The sequence below is a fragment of the Macaca fascicularis genome, chromosome 8 (genome assembly GCF_037993035.2).
Source record: "Macaca fascicularis isolate 582-1 chromosome 8, T2T-MFA8v1.1".
In the NCBI taxonomy this organism is placed as follows: Eukaryota; Metazoa; Chordata; class Mammalia; order Primates; family Cercopithecidae; genus Macaca; species Macaca fascicularis.
In genome coordinates this window covers 36,649,372-36,663,755 of record NC_088382.1, presented here as the reverse complement: position 1 = coordinate 36,663,755, position 14,384 = coordinate 36,649,372, and the positions used below count along the sequence as shown (strand labels likewise).

The 14,384-nt window shown below is 42.8% G+C and overlaps 1 protein-coding gene across 1 annotated transcript in view; it reads left to right on the top strand.

The window, feature by feature from the left end:
- FUT10 (fucosyltransferase 10) overlaps positions 1-14,384 on the top strand; it is a 113,527-nt gene that overhangs the window by 76,861 nt on the left and 22,282 nt on the right. Inside the window, exon 4 of the mRNA XM_005563034.4 lies at positions 12,688-13,523. Within this exon, the coding sequence (XP_005563091.3) occupies positions 12,688-13,523 (836 nt within the window). The remainder of the gene's footprint in view (positions 1-12,687; positions 13,524-14,384) is intronic.

Genomic DNA, 14,384 nt, shown 5'->3' with positions numbered 1-14,384 from the left:
TCTTTGGGAATATGGTTGATGATTCTTCTCCTCTTTTTTCCTCTTTCTTTCTACCCCCTTTCCTTCTTTTATGTATTTAAGCTCAATAGAATTTCTCGTTATTGAGTATATATTATCAGTGGAAATTTGATGAAAACAATTTTTTTTTTGAGACAGGGTTTCACTCTGTCACCCGGCCTGGAGTGCAGTGGTGCGATATCGGCTCACTGTAACCTCTGCCTCCTGGGCTTAAGTGATTCTTCTACCACAGCCTCCTGAGTAGCTGCAACAATAGATACACACCACTGCACCTGGCTGATTTAAAAAAAAAATATTTATAGAGACAGGTCTCCCTGTGTTACCCAGGCTGGTCTCAAAGTCCTGGGCTTAAGTGACCTTCTTGCCTTAACCTCCCAAAATGCTAGGATTATAGGCATGAGTCACTGCGTCTGGCCAACAATTTAAATAAAAAAAAATTATTGGAAAATATTTATGTCCTTTGCTTTATGCTTTTACTGTCTCATTCTTTTTTGACTACCATAGGAGAATTGCATCTTACTTGTTTACAGTGTTAGACCTGGGCATATAAAATACAATGTATACATTGTATTACTAGGGATTCTTAATGTGGACCAAAAATCCCAGACCAAGTGTTTTGCTGTTTCAGTGATGAGACCTGTATATCAGAAAATCAAGGTAGGAGTATCCTAGATATGGTTAACTTTGGAGGACAGTGCTTTATTCTGTGCTGTTTCCCTCTTGGGTAGAGAGAGACTCTAAGATGATTAAATGGAGTGGAACACTGCAGGTTTTGAGAATAAAGAGTTTATTTTTCCAGGTCATAGCTTCTAACTGATGTCAAATGTATCCCAAAGGCTAAGTGATGTAAAATGATTTGGCAGTTTCCATATCTACCTGGTAGATAGACTTGCTTTCAAAAAAAACACTTGGTTGGTATCTTGATCGTTAGTTTCAGAGGATAAACCTCTGATTTAATTAATTTGGAGATTGATTGCTGTGTTCAGTGTTGACTTCTGTAAAATGTCCCTCCAGCTAAGGGTCTGGGGCAGACACCTGGACAATGTGCACTGAAATTCTAGCTGCTTTTGAAGATATCAGCAATTATTGAGTGTCTTAGGATATAATGCACCTAACTTGAAAAATAGCAGCTTCTTAACCCACTTTTCTTTTCTTTTTTTTTTTTTTTTTTTTGGAGACAGGATCTCGCTCTGTCTCCCAGGCTGGAGTGCGGTGGTATGATCTCGGCTCACTGAACCTCTGCCGCTTGGGTTCAAACGATTCTTGTGTCTCAGCCTCTGAGTAGCTGGGACTACAGAGGTGTGTCACCACATCCAGCTTATTTTTGTATTTTTAGTAGAGACAGGGTTTTGCCATGTTGGCCAGGCTGGTCTCGAACTCCTGACCTCAAGCGATTCACCCGCCTCAGCCTCCCAAAGTGCGGGGATTACAGGTGAGCCACCGCGCCCGGCCTCAACCCACTTTTCATAATTTGCATTTTGCACCACAAAGTGGAATAATTGAGAGAATATTGGACTGACTGCATATACACAATGGAATAATACCATGTGATCGTTCTTGAAAATAGGGTAGCTTTATGTGTACCAATAATGAAGTATTTCCATGGTAGTTACACGGATAATACCAGGTTTCTAATAGTGTATATGTTTTCATGTATGTGAAAAGATGTTCCTTAATTATAAAAATATTTATTTTCTTTTTACATTTGAATATCTCTGAAATCAACATGTATTTGGCAACTGATAGCCCCCTGCCCGTCTTTGTCAGCTGGGCAGCAGCAGTGATGTAGTATGAATGCCTGCATGGGCATGAACTGGGTTGCTCTTCCACCTGGAATGATGGGGCAACTACAGCCCTTTGATGCTTCCATGAACACATCATTTAATGACCATTTGACAAAAGAATATGAGTCTAGGCCAGGCGCAGTGGCTCATGCCTGTAATCCCAGCACTTTGGGAGGCTGAGGTGGGCAGATCACTTGAGGGCAGGAGTTTGAGACCAGCCTGGCCAACAAAGTGAAATCCTGTCTCTACTAAAAATACAAAAATTAGCCAGGCGTGGTGGTGGGCACCTGTAATCCCAGATACTTGGGTGGCTGAGGCAGGAGAATCACTTGAACCCAGGAGGCAGAGGTTGCAGTGAGCCGAGATCGCGACACTGTACTCCAGCTTGGGCGACAAAGCGAGACTCCATCTCAAAAAAAAAAAAAAAAAAAAAAAAACCACAGAACAAAAAGAGTATGAGTCTAGTTGGTGTCTGAAAACTTTCTTTGACAACTTTTAGTAATATTAAGAAAGCATCAACATTAAAACTTGGAGATGGGTGTCAGTAGCTTGGAGGCAAATCTCAGAGATGATAGAGCGTTCTTTTAAGCAATGCTGTATTGCTTACGGTCTTAATGTTACCGAGCAAAATATTGTATAGAAATACACAGATATCAGAGATCAAAAAGTGATTCAAAAGAGTTAGACTCTGAAGAAGTTTTGATACTTAAACCAATTTGACTTATATTTTTTCTAAGTATTCACAAGAGTGATAAATAATAAAAATGTATATTTAAGTAAGTTTAAAAGAGCTCTTTCACTAACTATAAATACAAATTCTAGGTATAAGAAAGCATTATATCATAGTTTAATTGCATATACTTTCCCTCCCTCCCTTCCTTTCTTCCTTTATCCCGCATTCCTTCCTTCATCCGTCTATCTACTCCTGCATTTATTTTATATTTTATTTTATTTTTATTTAAGACAGAGTTTCACTTTGTCACCCAGGCTGGAGTGCAGTGGAGCGATCTTGCCTCACTGCAACCTCTGCCTCCTGGGTTCAAGTGATTCTCGTGCCTCAGCTTCCCGAGTAGCTGGGATTACAGGCGTGCACCACCACTCCCAGTGAAGTTTTTCTATTTTTAATAGAGACAGGGTTTCACCATCTTGGCCAGGCTGGTCTTGAACTCCTGGCCTCAGGTGATCTGCCTGCCTCGGCCTCCCAATGTGCTGGGATTACAGGCATGATCCACCACGCCTGGTCCCCCCACCCCCACCACCACCTTTTTTTCTTTTTTAATGAACTTAACAAAAGGAACTTTAACAAAGGGAAGGGACCTAAATGGCTGGGGTGTGGGGAAGAAGACTTACTTTTCCCATATAATCTTTTGTTCACTTCACTTTCATTTTTATCACAGCTATATATGCTCCACATTTCAATAGTGAATAGGTATCTTCTCAGATTACTACTTTTAGGCTGGGTGCAGTGACTCAGGCCTGTAATCCCAGCATTTTGGGAGGCCGAGATGGGCAGATCACCTGATGTCAGGAGTTCAAGACCAGCCTGACGAACAAGGTGAAACCCCGTCTCTACAAAAAATACACAAATTAACCAGGCATGGTGGTGCGTGCCTGTAGTCCCAGCTACTGGGGAGGCTGAGGTGAAAGGAGTTCTTGAACCCAGTAGGGGAGGTTGCAGTGAGCCGAGATTGTGCTGCTACATTCCAGCCTGAGTGATAGAGTGAGACTCCCCCTCTCAAAAAAAAAAAAAAAAAAAAGAATTACTACTTTCAATAGTTTTTTCTGACTCTTGGTTGTTATCATCAGATCTCTTAATAACATGATGATATTAGTATTTCATGATTTTTCGCTATTAAGCATTATCATTGACTCCCTGTCTTGGAAGATGAGGAATCACTCTTTTACCCTCTCCTGTTCAACACATACACACTCATCCTTCCTATATCCCCCGTCCACTTATAGTTGTATTATCATGTTTGATGGATCAATATTCCCTCTTTACATTATTATGACTATGCAAATAATATTCATAGGTGAACCAGAGAGCACACGGATTACTTTTCTTGTTTGCCCGAGTTAATAATTGGGTAATTGGGTCTTCATTTTCTTAATTGCTGGGTTTTCTATATACTTATCAGTAATTCAACCCCAAACTCTTTAACCAGTCAGAAATAATTACTCCTTTCTCCCACCATGGCCATTTGCATTTTTGTTAGTCTAGATTGAATATCGGCTAATGGTTTAACATTTACATTCATAATCATAATATCCCTTGGGGCTTATTTTGTTCATCTTGAAGTCCCAGAATTCTCAGCTCAATACTTTTCAAATAATAGGACTCAGTAAAACCTTACTTTTTAGAAATGTCTATGCTTCTCTGAGTTAGTAATGTCTTCTGTCTCCAGATATGTTGACTGCAATAGAAAGCACTTTAGGAGGTCAAGGTGGGAGGCATCACTTGAGCTCAGGAGGTTGAGAGCAGCCTGGGGAACATAGTGAGGATGCTGTCCCAATCAATCAATCAATCAGTCAATCCAGTTTTAGTAACTAACCAACAAACCAGAGTGTGATACATCTGTATGTGGCCTTTAATAATTAAGAATTAAGAGGTAGCAATAAACCCTCTACAGAGTTATGTAGCCTCATCATGCAAGTTTCATGTCAGAGTTCTGCAGAACATTCTGGGACTCCGAACTGGCTTTGCCAGCCCCTTAAGGCCATCTCAGCCCCTGTTTCCCTGAGTGAAGAAGGGTGGTGCCTTAAACTGTTACTCCTCTTCTCTTTTCAGTGATAAGATCAGCTGTAGCATCAAGGAGTAGCGGCAGTGGTGACATGAGCTGGGCAGACAGTGGTGACAGTGATAGTGGCAGTGACAATAACCTGGGAGTGCTGGCTAGGGAGTTCTTGCCCGGTTAGCTCACTCCCATCAGTGGAACCTCAGAGACCCACAGACCTACACTCTGGACAATTCTCTTCCCAAAACCTCTTCTCTTCTAAACACCTAATTCTCACTTTTTCTTATTATTGAAAGAAACTGAATTTTGTTTTGTGCTTGGATTATTGACGTCGTCAGAATGCTTTACTTTACTTTAGGCTTATTCTAGGGACTTCTAATAGGGAAGTAGTACTACTCATAGTTATCTCAAACACTAGAAGTTGTCTGAGTTTTGTGAAACAAACGATTTAACCCAAAGCAGGAAATGAGAAAAAACTCAGGTCACTGCAAGTTTAGTTACAGCTGAGGTGATTAACAATGGTTGTAATTTATGAACTATTGCTATTCATACAATAGTCATATTTTGCCAATTATTTCATGAGCTTTAATGTCTTTTGGCCATAGTTTTTCCTTCAGATGGGTAAAAGGCTCTGTAGTAAAATCTTTTAGGAAAAAGAAAGTCTTTATCTCTGTTTAATTAAGTGTCAAGAACACAGTGAAGAGGATTTGTCATTTGTGATACAATTAGAATGTAGTCAAACAGTGTTACTGGAGGCCTTCACCCCAACCTAATTGTTCTTTGTAGTTACCTGGGTCTCAGTATTCTGTATATTTTGATTCTTAGCCCAGAGAAGGAATTTATAGCACAGTACCTGAATGGGGAATGTGTTTTTGGTTTCAAGTATTTTGATGGTTTCTTTCTTAAAAGGAATCTCATCTGCTGATTTTATATTTTTCCTTCTTAAATACAAGACTTGCATTTTTCTTTTACATTATCACCAGATGGATGAAGAGAAGGGAAAATAGAAGCCTAGGATGGTGGTAACAAGGGGATAGCACCAAGAAACATGGTATTTTTAGGAAAATCTAGGAGCAAGACAGCAAGAGAAAACTTGCAGCAGAACTTGGAATAATCAGTTGTGATCAGATGGAAGTTCCAAGCTTTTGAAATGGACCTCTGTATTAGTCATATTCTGATAGGAAAACAAATTATTCTAGGTATTTTAAACAGTGGAAATGTATTACAAGAATTGGTTACAAAGGGGCTGAAGGGCTGGTGGAGCAAAAGACAGGAAGAGAAGGTTATACAGAATGAATAACTGCAGGAAATCCCTGCTACGCTTGGACTGGAGAGGCGCAGGAAAAGTAGCATTGCCCAGAGTGTGGGCTAGTGGGTCTCTGAGACTCTACTGTTGGGGGTGAGTTAACCGGGCAAGAATTCTCTAGCCAGCACTCCCAGGTTATTGTCACTGCTACTATCACTATCACCACTCTCTGCTTAGCTCATGTCACCACTGCCACTACTCCTTGATGCTACAGCTGATCTTATCACAGTCAGGAGTGCTAATGGTTGCTCTGCTACATGAGCATTGGAAGAGGTTCCTTCTCTCTTCCTTCTGAGACAGGATAGTTCCCATGACCCCCTTGCGGGCCTTGCAACAGGGGTGGCTTGTTTACTTGGCCACCATGCTCAAACCCCTTGCAGGAAAGGGAGCACGCAGGTGAGCGGGTGCAGGAGCTGGGGCAAGTGCTTTTGGGCACCAGCAGGAACAAACTGTGTACCAGCCCACAGCAGTGTCTAGGGATTGCCTGCGACCTCTGGAGCCCCAGAGGGCATGTGTTACAATCAGTGCTGTTTTAGCACGTGCCATTCATGGATGGCTAAGTGTTAAACAGCTCAGCGGAGAGTCAGTGTGACAGCTTCTTGCACCTAAGCCTAGTTCCTTTTCCAGTGCCCAAGAGGAATGAGGTCACACGGACTTGAAGGATGGTAAATGTGGAGGTTTTATTGAGTGGTGGAAGTGGCTCTCAGTGGGATGGGGAGCTGGAAAGGGGATGGAGTGGGAAGATAATCTTCCCCTGGAGTTTGGCCAGGGATGGCGAAACTCCTCTCTGACTGTCCCAGGCCAAACTGCTTTCCAACCATCCCTGGCCAAACTCCTCTCTGACTATAATCTCTGATGTCCAGTTGTCTCATCTCCTCGATGTTCAGATGCTCCTTCTCATCTCTCCTTTTCTGCCACACCGCTCTGCTTCTCTGCCAGGGGAGCTTGGGGTTTTTATGGGCACAGGATAGGGGGTGGGGCAGGTCAAAAGGCAACATTCGGGTGGGAAAGCGGGGATGTAAATTTCTCATTTAGGGCCAAGGGTTCAGGCTTGAGGGTAGAACCCTCGCCAGGGACCCTGCCCTCTTCTACCCAGTATTTCCCTGCCTCCTGTTTGTATCATTCCCACCTTCAGTCTTCCTACAGTGCTCCTACTTGTAACACCTAATTGCAAGCCAGTTGTCCAAGGAACCTGAGGAGTAAAGTTTGCAGGGTTTCAGCCCCATACAATAAGGAGCATAGCATAGAAGGTTGGACATGGAGCTGAGCAACTGAGAAGCCAATGACTCATGCAGCTTCCTCTTAGCAAAAAGTACTAAGCTGACTCTGTGCTCTTTATGAACCCGGGTTTGGCTGACAGTACTGTAATCTTGGGCAAAAGACTATTGTACAATAGGGCTAGTGTTTTAAATCCCAAAGGCAGGTGTGTCAGGGGCATTGGTGTATCTGGAAGAAATTTTTCTCCACTGGAAAGGAGGTCTCTGCTTTAGAGAAGAGTTTATTTGAAGCATTGGCACATTGACCCATTATGCTGGAGATGCTTTTTTTTTAATTTTTAAGAACAAAACCTTTCATGTATATCATGTTTTGTTTCTTATAGGAATTTGGCATTGGTATATTTGAAATCATTCCAGAAAAAATATGAACGTGAAAAACAGCTTTATCTGCTGGCTTACAGTGTTGGTTCAGCATGTGAAAGATTAAGGGGTTACTCAGATCTGGGGCAGTGTTGCTAAGTGGCAGGTCCTTATGTGATCTGGAGTCAGTCTGGACATTGTGGGTAAAGGGGGGCAAGACTTGGAACAGGATATGAGTGAACTTCCACTCTTACTCCAAAGAGGAAGAGGAAATGAGTGGTTCACTTGTGCGGGTCCTGAGTGGATGGATGGGAAGGCTTGAGGGATTAGGTGAGGGTCAGTTAGCAAGTAAGGGAGAGTCCTTTCTTTCCCCTTTTTTACCTCATTCCAGGTCCCAAGAAGAATCACAACCTTTGGCAGAAAATGATGGTAATTTTTATTTTATTTTATTTGTATTTTTTCAAGACAAGATCTTGCTCTGTCACCCAGGCTGGAGTACAGTGGCATAATCACGCAAAACTCCTGTGCCTGATCCCCCCAGTTGACTGTGGACCCACTTTTGTTTTAATCATATCCTCTTTAATCTGTCATCTCATACCTTGAATCCCTGCAGCCTCAACCTCTTGGGCTCAAGCGATCCTCCTACCTCAGCCTCCTGAATATCTGGGACTATAGGTGTGCACCATCACATCCAGCTAATTTTTTAAAAACATTTCTTGTGGACAGGGACTCACTGTGTTGCCCAGGTTGGCCTTGAACTCCTGGGCTCAAGCAATCCTTCTGCCTCAGTCTCCCAAAAGGACACAACAGTTTTATGGTAGAGATTATTTTTTAAAACAGATTACCTTTGGATGGCATTCTGCAGGAGCACTTGTCTTTTCCAAATTAAGGCAGGCTGGGCTTTCCACATCATTAGTGTGCTAAAGCTGGCTAACATTTCTGTGGGTGTAATTGCAAGTACTAAGAATGAGTTACTCATTCCATGGAATCAACATTGCAGCAGGGCCCGTCATCCTTCCGGTCCTTTCCTATTTGCTGGTCTGATGTTCTTGTCCCCACCCGGGGTTTTCAGTATAGATGAGTGATTCACGCTTCGTTAGTAAAGTGAGGTTAATAATGTATGTTGCCTTCTGTTTTCACCAGTTTGTGTGGGAGTAATGAAAGAAGAGGCCATGCCCTTGCAGAAGGAGAGGGGCACATAAACACGTCCTGTAAAGTATGTTGCTCTCAGGCTCTTCTCTATTTCAGATCCAGTCTCCATAGTCAGCAATCTGGCACCCTTTGCCAGCATTCATTTTATTCCATTTGTATTCCAAGTTGCAGTTCCCTTTACAGTGCACATTAGTGCTAAAGATCTATTTAGCTGTTGTTTAAAGGAACGAATACATTTGTCAGAATTCAGTAAACACAAAATAACCCAGAGGAGTGAAAGTTTGAATCTGAAGTTGTTAAATTTAAGAGCAGTGAGCATGACTAGAAAACTAGTGAGCCAGTTGCACATACGTTAGTCACATTTTTATGGATATACCATAGGTTAATTGATTTTCATTTCTCTATAGACTCCAGTTCCAACTCTTGTTATAGTAGGCATTGCGCTGGAGTTGGGGAGAGCTAAATAACTCAGTTTTTTTCTGAGCCACATCCAATACCTTTTAGAAATTGGTCAATATTGACACTTACATTCTAGGCCATGATATCCCCAGTGAAGTAGTTTAGGTTGGTCATGGTTCTTTTTTTTTGCTTCGTTTTGTTTTCAAGACAGAGTCTCGCTCTGTCGCCCAGGCTGGTGTGCAGTGGTGCAATCTTGGGTCACTGCAACGTCTGCCTCCCAAGTTCAAGCGATTCTCCTTCCTCAGCTTCCTGAGCAGCTGGGATTACAGGCATGTGCCACCATACCCAGCTAATTTTTGAATTTTTAGTAGAAACAGGGTTTCACCATGTTGGCCAGGCCGGTCTTGAACTCCTGACCTCAGGTGATCCATCCTCCTCAGCCCCCCAAAGTGCTGGGATTACAGGTGTGAGCTACCATGCCTGGCCAGGTTGGTCATGGTTCTAATTTCAGTATTCTTCAGCACTTACCTTCTGAAGCTCTAGGCTTAGGAGAGAAGGTTGCAGGGCAAAATGACTTTTTTTGAGACAGAGTCTTGCTCTGTTGCCCAGGCTGAAGTACAGTGGCGTGATCTCAGCTCACTGTAACCTCTGCCTCCCCAGTTCATGCAATTCTTCTGCCTCAGCCTCCCGAGTAGATGGGATTACTACCACCATGTGCCACCATGCCTGGCTAAGTTTTATATTTTTAGTAGAGATGGGATTTCACCATGTTGGCCAGGCTGGTCTTGACCTCCTGACCTCAAGTAATCTGCCTGCCTCTGCCTCCCAAAGTGCTAGAATCATAGGTGTGAGCCATTGTGCCTTGCCAAAATGACCTATTTTTAATCTTCTCCAGAGAAGTTTAGTTTGAAAGAATCTGACAATCTTACAGAAAACCTATATTAGCATGATTGCGCAGATGCACACGCATGTGTGGTTGTGTTTTGTGTGGATGTATCTCAGGGAAGTTACCAGGAAATGCTTTTATAGATAGCAAACATGGGAAATATTTCTGGAACGCTAGGTCCCTTTAACTTTCCTGTCTATTAAGAAGTGTCTCCCACTATTAAAGGCAGCTGCACCTCTGCAGACTAAACATAATTCAGATGAATGCAGGAGACCTCATTTTCATTTTAAAAATGACCTTCATGCATGTGTGTGAATAGATTCTGCAGGCATTTTTGGCCACTATAGATTGTATGCAAGAGGGATTTTCTCCCCTTCCTTCCCACATGGAGATTCTCATATCAGCAGAGCTATGAGTGAGCCTGTAAGCCTGCATCTCCTAGTTGTCATGAGTGACAGGTTTGGAGTCCTGCTCCTATTACCAACACAGCCTGAGTGGACCTACGTAGTGGCCACAAGAGTCTAGACACAGCTGCCTTCAGCTCTTCCTCTTCTTTCTTGATGTAGACCAGCAGAGATGGGACTTGAGCCCTGTCTCTGTCCCAGAGCTTCTCTGAAGCACCCAAGGCAGGCTTTGTGTCTTTCTGCTTCCCAGCTCTGCATCTGGGATCTTTGCTGAGGTGCACCCATGCTGAGCCAGGTTAAGAATCTTCCATGTGCCACCTAGCAGTTAGCAGCAGTGACTGGTGTTTGGGTCACTCACTCAAAACCCCTGTGCCTGATCCCCCCAGTTAACTGTGGACCCACTTTTGTTTTAATCATATCCTCTTTAATCTCTCATCTCATACATTGAATCCCTGCTTCTGATTCCTGTGGATCGGACTCTAGTACTTTCTCTCCCAGGTAATGGCCTTGATTCTCTGCTAGGCCTTAGGCGGCAACTTTGTGTTCTAACTCAATTTTATAGGTTCTGGTTCCTATCATTGGCCACTCGACCAGCTTAGACCCTTTTTGAGCAGCAACTGTTGTACTTCAATGCAGTCAGTTGCCTTTCTTCTCACATTCTCTTTCATATCCTCATGTTTCTCTATCTTAATGATTATTAACCTTTGCCAGCCATCCAACTCTATATGCCATTAGATTGCAAGTATATGGGTGAGTATTCTTTTTGAAGCCTAAGGTCAAATATAGCAAATGCCAATAAACAAAGACAAGCCCATTTTTACATGTTAGTACTTCATTGCCGATGATTGAGAATAAAAGCCTGTTATCAAAACAGAGGCACTTTCTTCAGCAATTTCTCTGTGCTTAGTATATATCCTGTGACATAATCTTATCTGATCTTTGTTTAAAAGCCTTTCTTGATTAATTGATTTCTCATTGACGTAGTGTTGGCACCGAAGAGTTTATCTATTTGTGGGAGTGTACACTAGCATTAAATAATTAATTTTTATGAGCTCTGCCAGAAAATGTTGATAAAGTTTTGTTTTGGCGTAAATATATATTTGGTATTTTTTTTTTCTGGTGGGTATTGGAAGGTGGATTTTTTTTCCCATTTCCTTATATTTATTTTTTAAAAACTCAAGGGTCTACAAAATTATCTACGTCAAGAATACTTCAGACATTGTATATTACCTATTGTGTTATTGTCTTAGTTCTTCTTTCTCAGTTATTGAAGTAAGTTCTCCCTGATTGGATCTCTACCCATGCAGTCAGGAAACAATCGCTTACCACATCCATCACTTCTGTCTGCACATCATCATGTTTCAGAGGTTTTTCAATTAATCCTGTGGATGCTAGGGTCACTCATAATTGTAATCCTGTTAGGCCTTCTTTATTTCTTGATGCGCTTGTTAATTCCTGTCCATCCTGCAGTGGTCTGTAACATAGTACTATTATCAGCTCTTTCGTCTTTAAAAGCCTCTTGTCTACCATTTTGACTAAGATTGATTAACTGCACTTTGCTGAAATCGATCATTTTGGATTAAAAAAAGATATCCTCTATATTTCTTCTGGCTACTTTTGCATGGTTTCACTTTTTTTTTTTTTGTGATTACTCAACCTGCCGACCTGGTTGCTGTCCTTTTATGGCTTCCTTTCTCTTGCTCTTTTCTTTTTAAAGAACTATCTTTATCTCTTTATTTCTCCTGTTTTCTTGTAGGCAACACTTTCAGGAAGAAAAGCCCATTGCAGGAGGCAGTGGAGTAAACTCTCCTTTAGAACCTGGCCAGACACGACTCCTGTTTCCTTTTTCATCAAATGAGAAATGATAGTTCCCCCTCTTTGGTGATCCTCTACCTGAGTAGTTTCTGGGGTGAAAGGCTTGTGACTGACTGCCAGGCACTTTGCGGTGATACTGTAACATGCTTCGTGTGTGTGTGTGTGTGTGTGTGTGTGTATGCATGTATATGTATGTGTATACACACACACACACACACACACACACACGTATTTTGAGAAGGAGTCTTGCTCTGTCACCCAGGCTGGAGTGCAGTGGCTCAATCTTTGCCTCTCAGGTTCAAGTGATTCTCATGCCTCAGCCTCCCAGGTAGCTGGGATTACAGGCAATGTGTCGCCACACCCAGCTAATTTTTGTATTTTTAGTATTTTTACCATGTTAGCCAGGCCTATCTCGTACTCCTGATCTCAAGGGCTCCACCTGCCTTGGCCTCCCAAAGTGCTGGGATTACAGGCATGAGCCACACCGCACCTGGCCACATGCTTCTTATTCATAGCCTCAGACTCCTCTGTATTCTAATCTTACCAGGTAGACCCAAACTTAGCAACATTCTTTTGGAAATACTAATTAATATCTCATTTTCTTCTCCTAGGTACTGACTTTAACATAGACAGCTTACCTCTGCCTCGGAAAGCCCATCATGACTGGGCTCTTTTTCACGAAGAGTCCCCGAAAAACAATTATAAGCTCTTTCATAAACCGGTGATCACCTTGTTCAACTACACTGCCACATTCAGCAGGCATTCCCACTTGCCACTAACTACCCAATACTTGGAGAGCATTGAAGTTCTGAAGTCACTCCGATACCTAGTTCCTTTGCAGTCCAAAAACAAGCTTAGAAAAAGACTTGCTCCGCTGGTCTATGTACAGTCAGACTGTGACCCACCGTCAGACAGGGACAGCTATGTTCGCGAGCTCATGGCTTACATCGAGGTTGATTCCTATGGTGAATGTTTACGCAACAAAGACCTCCCTCAGCAGCTGAAAAATCCAGCCTCTATGGATGCCGATGGCTTTTATAGGATCATTGCACAGTATAAGTTTATCCTAGCTTTTGAGAATGCAGTTTGTGATGACTACATCACTGAGAAGTTCTGGAGGCCACTGAAACTGGGGGTGGTCCCTGTATATTACGGATCCCCCAGCATCACAGACTGGCTTCCAAGTAACAAAAGTGCTATTCTTGTATCAGAATTTTCTCACCCCAGGGAACTGGCAACTTACATCAGACGACTGGATTCTGATGACGGATTGTATGAGGCCTATGTAGAATGGAAGCTGAAGGGTGAGATCTCTAACCAGCGACTTCTGACAGCTCTCAGGGAACGGAAATGGGGAGTGCAAGACATCAGCCAGGACAATTACATCGATGCATTTGAGTGTATGGTGTGCACCAAGGTGTGGGATAATATCAGGCTTCAGGAAAAGGTAAGCAAATCAAAGGTGGGCATAGAGCCAGCAGGCTGGCCGTCTTGATGTTCTCTGCTCTCCTGCGTTTCCTTCTGTTGTTGCTACCTCATCAGTGTTCTTCATTCCTATCAGAGAGACCAGGCTCTGCAGGAAGGTTGAATGTTCCATTACTACCTTTTGGGACTGTCGTGAAGTTTATAAGCCCCGGACAGGCCTTCATTCCTGAAAGCCTTCATTCTCCTTTATTGTTTTTTCTGGAGGACCCCGTGCTGCAGGTGCTGGGCAGTGACACAGAAAGCTGCAGAAAAGGTGACGAAGTCCCAAACATAGAAAATTAAGAGTTCTTGCCAGGCATGGTGGCTCACACCTGTAATTGGAGCACTTTGGGAGGTTGAGGCGGGTGGATCACTTGAGCCCAGGAGTTCGAGACCAGCCTGGGCAACATGGCAAAACCCCATGTCTACTAAAAATACAAAAATTAGCCGGGTGTGGTGGCATGCACTTGTAATTCCAGCTACTCGAGAGGCTGAAGTGAGAGAATTGCTGGAATCCAGGACACAGAGGTTGCAGTGAGCCGAGATCACACCACTGTACTACAGCCTGGGTGACAGAGCAAGACTCTGTCTCAAAAAAAAAAAAAAAAAAAAAAGTTCTGCTTATGCACACAGTCAATCCTTTAGCCTCTCCATCAGTGCCGTGGCGAAGGAGTACGATAATTTCTGCCAGACCTCTCACACTGACGCTCTGCAGCCTGCACTTTGAAACTCATTTTCATTTCGCTTGCTGCTCTGATATTTACTCTTTCTCTTTCTGGCACACACGTGCTTATTAATATAGAGAGAAACTACTCAAATAAAGATGAGGATAATCCTTATAAAA